Here is a 5741-nt window from a genome sequence, read left to right on the forward strand (position 1 = left end):
TCTATGTAGTCAGTCCCCTTCTACTACCACTATGTAGTCAGTCCCCTTCTACTACCTCTATGTAGACGGTCCCCTCCTACTACCTCTATGTAGTCAGTCCCCTTCTACTACCTCTATGTAGACGGTCCCCTTCTACTTCATGAAGTTTGTCTTTCAAGTCTTATAATCAAATGTCATTTCCATATACAATGCTGTGCCTTTTCCCTAACATTTGACCCTTGACCTGTGACCTCTAACCTCAGCTTCAACCGGGACTGGCGGTACCACAAGGAGGAGCGGGTGTGGATCACGCGGGCGCCGGGCATGGAGCCCACTCTGAAGACCAATGCCTACGAGAGGGGGACCTACTACTTCTTTGATTGTCTTAACTGGAGGAAAGTAGCTAAGGTAAGGGACAGAAGAGGCTTGACGGCTGTTACCATATTTACATTGCATTTACAGAAGTATTCAGACCCTTTACTCAGTACTTTGTTGAAGCAGCTTTAGCAGTGATTACAGCCTCGAGTCTTCTTGGGTATGACCCTACAAGCTTGGCACACCTGTATTTGGGGAGTTTCTCCCATTCTCTGCAGATCCTCTCAAGCTCTGCCAGGTTGGATGGGGCGCGTCGCTGCACAGCTATTTTCAGGTCTCTCCAGAGATGTTTGATCAGGTTCAAGTCCGGGCTCTGGCTGAGCCACTCAAGGAAATGTAGAGACTTGTCCTGAAGCCACTCCTGCGTTGTCTTGGCTGTGTGCTTAGGGTCGCTGTCCTGTTGGAAGGTGAACCTTTGCCCCAGCGCTCTGGAGCAGGTTTTCATCAAGGATCTCTCTGTACTTTGCTCCGTTCATCTTTCCCTCGATCCGGACTAGTCTCACTGTCCCTGCCGCTGAAAAACATCCCCACAACATGATGCTGCTGCCACCACCATGCTTCACCGTAGGGACGGTGCCAGGTTTCCTCCAGACTTTACGCTTGAAATTCAGGCCGAAGAGTTCAATATTGGTTTCATCAGACCAGAGAATCTTGTTTCTCATGGTCTGAGAGTCTTTAGGTGCCTTTTCGCAAACTTCAAGTGGGCTGTCATGTGCCTTTTACTGAGGAATGGCTTCTGTCTGGCCACTCTACCATAAAGGCCTGATTGGTGGAGTGCTGCAGAGATGGTTGTCGTCCTGGAAGGTTCTCCTAACTCCACAGAGGAACTCTGGAGCTCTGTCAGAGTGACCATCAGGTTCTTGGTCACCTCCCTGACCAAGGCCTTTCTCCCCCGATTGCGCAGCTCTAGGAAGAGTCTTGGTGGTTCCAAACTTCTTCCATTTAAGAATGATGGAGGCCACTTCTTGGGGACCTTCAATGCTGCAGAAATCTGTTGGTGTCCTTCCACAGATCTGTGCCTCGACACAATCCTGTCTCGGAGCTCTACGGACAATTCCTTCGGCCTCAGGGCTTGTTTTTTACTCTGACATGCACTGTCAACTGTGGGACCTTATATAGACGGGTGTGTGGTTTGGTATTTGAATAGATATGCTTTACCATGCAAATGTGGACATGTGTGTTGCCAACCAGGACCCTTGACATATTCTAATAATAACACTACTGGGATCATTTACTCCCCAGAGGTTTTGTATACCTGCTGATCCCCCCACAAAAAGCTTATAGTATTGTTCTATTGTGTGTACAATATTCTCCACAAGAGAAGCTGTTGTTCTATCAGTGTTCTATATTTAGTATCCTGCGTCAGCTGAACACTACTGTTATCCTCTGCTTCAGCTGAACACTGCTGTTATCCACTGTTTCAGCTGAACACTGCTGTTATCTACTGCTTCAGCTGAACACTGCTGTTATCCACTGCTTCAGCTGAACACTACTGTTATCTACTGCTTCAGCTGAACACTGCTGTTATCCACTGTTTCAGCTGAACACTGCTGTTATCTACTGCTTCAGCTGAACACTGCTGTTATCTACTGCTTCAGCTGAACACTACTGTTATCCACTGCTTCAGCTGAACACTACTGTTATCCACTGCTTCAGCTGAACACTGCTGTTATCCACTGCTTCAGCTGAACACTACTGTTATCCACTGCTTCAGCTGAACACTACTGTTATCCACTGCTTCAGCTGAACACTGCTGTTATCCACTGCTTCAGCTGAACACTACTGTTATCCACTGCTTCAGCTGAACACTACTGTTATCCACTGCTTCAGCTGAACACTGCTGTTATCTACTGCTTCAGCTGAACACGGCTGTTATCTACTGCTTCAGCTGAACACTACTGTTATCCACTGCTTCAGCTGAACACTGCTGTTATCCACTGCTTCAGCTGAACACTACTGTTATCCACTGCTTCAGCTGAACACTGCTGTTATCCACTGCTTCAGCTGAACACTGCTGTTATCTACTGCTTCAGCTGAACACGGCTGTTATCTACTGCTTCAGCTGAACACTACTGTTATCCACTGCTTCAGCTGAACACTACTGTTATCTACTGCTTCAGCTGAACACGGCTGTTATCTACTGCTTCAGCTGAACACTGCTGTTATCTACTGCTTCAGCTGAACACTACTGTTATCCACTGCTTCAGCTGAACACTACTGTTATCCACTGCTTCAGCTGAACACTACTGTTATCTACTGCTTCAGCTGAACACTACTGTTATCCACTGCTTCAGCTGAACACTACTGTTATCTACTGCTTCAGCTGAACACTGCTGTTATCCACTGCTTCAGCTGAACACTGCTGTTATCCACTGCTTCAGCTGAACACTGCTGTTATCTTCTGCTTCAGCTGAACACTGCTGTTATCTACTGCTTCAGCTGAACACTGCTGTTATCTTCTGCTTCAGCTGAACACTGCTGTTATCTACTGCTTCAGCTGAACACTGCTGTTATCCACTGCTTCAGCTGAACACTGCTGTTATCTAGTGCTTCAGCTGAACACTGCTGTTATCCACTGCTTCAGCTGAACACTGCTGTTATCTAGTGCTTCAGCTGAACACTGCTGTTATCCACTGCTTCAGCTAAACACTACTGTTATCTACTGCTTCAGCTGAACACTGCTGTTATCCACTGCTTCAGCTGAACACTGCTGTTATCTACTGCTTCAGCTGAACACTGCTGTTATCCACTGCTTCAGCTGAACACTGCTGTTATCCACTGCTTCAGCTGAACACTGCTGTTATCTACTGCTTCAGCTGAACACTGCTGTTATCTACTGCTTCAGCTGAACACTGCTGTTATCCACTGCTTCAGCTAAACACTACTGTTATCTTCTGCTTCAGCTGAACACTGCTGTTATCCACTGCTTCAGCTGAACACTGCTGTTATCTAGTGCTTCAGCTGAACACTGCTGTTATCTACTGCTTCAGCTGAACACTGCTGTTATCTAGTGCTTCAGCTGAACACTGCTGTTATCTACTGCTTCAGCTGAACACTGCTGTTATCCACTGCTTCAGCTGAACACTGCTGTTATCTACTGCTTCAGCTGAACACTGCTGTTATCTACTGCTTCAGCTGAACACTGCTGTTATCTACTGCTTCAGCTGAACACTGCTGTTATCTACTGCTTCAGCTGAACACTGCTGTTATCTACTGCTTCAGCTGAACACTGCTGTTATCTACTGCTGCCCCTAAAGTCCTTGTTTCTCCCCTCCCTCCCTTTGTAGGAGTTTCATCTGGAATATGAGAAGCTAGAAGAGAGGCCCCACGTGCCATCCACCTTCAACTACAACCCAGCCCAGCAAGCCTTCTGAGAGACTTCCTTCCCCTCGTACCCAATCCACCATGGGGTCCTATACCTGGTTAGAGTTCTGGTCCCTAGCCCTGGTTACTCACAACAGACAGACGGACAGACCTACAGACAGCGAATGCCGGTGTGGCTGGCTCAGGCATCCTGCTTTTTATTCCTCGACGATCGACCATCTGGCAAATTGACTTTAGGCCAAATGGAGAGAAACCCGGCGACCATTTTGGTTCCGAGCAGGTTCTTCGTCCCCCGAACTGAATGATGTGCTGCCCAATCAGACGCTGGTTTCTCTTTTTAATCATTTTTTTTTTCTTTTCCCTCTTTTTTTTCGGACCTTTTCCATTTGTTTTGGTTTGTTGTCGTTTTGAAAACATTCTGAACTTTTCGTTTTATGCCGCATTCTTCAGACCTCCCCATTGGTTCACGAGGCACCATGCCATCATAATACACACACACACACCCTCTCTGACAGTGACAGAACAGACGTGTTCAAAGAACACGATGACATGCAAATAATACCTCAACACAATGTTACTTTAGCAGAGTGGAAACCCCACAGACACACAGACAAATAAGAGGCCAGGAGAAAATGCAATGTTCATATTGTAGCACTATTTCGTAAATAAAAGAACACAAAAGATGTTTGTGTATTTATTAATATGTGAAGACAACACTGATAATAGTTCAGTTTGGACATATCATTAACTCTCTCAAGCACATTACATTTGTTGTCTGTTTTATTCCCCTCGTTAGCTCCCTTTCCACCCACCATCCTCACCTACCCTCCCACCTCACCATGTCACCATTCTGTCTTTTCTCCGGGCCTTTTCTGCCTAGCAACAATACAATAATTAGCCACCAATCAGTGACAGACAACCTCCAGCTGTCCATATTCTGAGCCTCGCACCCTCCTTCCAGGGATGAACAGGGCAGGAGGAAAAGAAAGAAAAGAGAACTGTCCAAGTCTTTTGTTACAATTTTGTAATAAAAGGACATTTTTTATTTTTTTCCTTATTTTTTGAGGGGCTTACAGGCATCACAGATGAATAAAAGATATGTATGTTCGATGTGTATATATTATATATATGACATCTATTTTGGAGAAGATTAAAAAAAAATAATAATGAAGAGAAGACTAGGTAGTCGCCCGGCTGTACCTCGTTTTTAGGAGGTGAGCCCGGAGTGACGCAATACTGGACGTACCGTACGACGTGGATAAAACAGGACTGTTCTGGGGACCAATGCCTGTCAACAATAACAATGGATGACTTGGATTAAAAACAGGCCTGTTTGGATGGAGGACGACAACAACTGGTCAGGACAGGGGACCGTGCCTCACGCCCTGAACACTTTCAATTGAACAACAACAGCAAACGACGAGGAACAACAACCATTACAAATAACCAATCAAGGGCCAGAGATTCTCAGTGAGCCAGTAAGAACACCCCAATACCCATGTGATGTAGTTTTGGTGGGGGGGGATACCATTGGAGAAAGATGAGGACTGAAGCACTTCACTTTGGCTGTTTTCAACAGCAGCATTTCATAGGAAAAGGAAAAACCCAATAAAAAAATAAATATGATAATGAAAATTAAACAGTATTGTATTTTCTGATCACGTTCTGGAAAAAAAGCTGCTTCTCTTTGTAATAAAGCAGAAAGGCTTTCTCCTGTATGCTGCAGTGTGGGGTTTGATTTCCACTGCACTGTGTCTGGCTGTGTGTGGCGCTGTGTGTGAGTGTGTGTGTGTGTGTATATGGTGTGTCTCAATTTAATTATCAGATATATTCATTGATATTTTTTTATTCTCTGCATCTTTTTCACGTACTAACTCAGTACATATGGCTTACCCATGCGAAGACAAATGATTTGATAATTGCTCACACATAGCTGGCCTTTACTACAACGAATTGATCCACTGTATAAAACCATCCCACTACAATATTCCACTAGAGGGAGACCTTGTGACCAGAAGTGTAAATGAAGCGTTATTAGTTGTGGTAAATGGCACCACCTAGTG

At 45.3% G+C, this 5741-nt stretch overlaps 1 protein-coding gene across 1 annotated transcript in view; it reads left to right on the forward strand.

The window, feature by feature from the left end:
- Positions 1–5396, forward strand: part of LOC121553481 (CCR4-NOT transcription complex subunit 2) — a 75037-nt gene extending 69641 nt beyond the window's left edge. The window contains 2 exon segments of the mRNA XM_045210563.1: positions 243–387; positions 3642–5396. Coding sequence (XP_045066498.1) covers positions 243–387; positions 3642–3728 — 232 coding nt within the window. The 3' untranslated portion in view covers positions 3729–5396.
- The last annotated feature ends 345 nt before the right edge of the window (positions 5397–5741 follow it).

The sequence above is a fragment of the Coregonus clupeaformis genome, chromosome 4, assembly GCF_020615455.1.
Source record: "Coregonus clupeaformis isolate EN_2021a chromosome 4, ASM2061545v1, whole genome shotgun sequence".
Classification (NCBI taxonomy): Eukaryota; Metazoa; Chordata; class Actinopteri; order Salmoniformes; family Salmonidae; genus Coregonus; species Coregonus clupeaformis.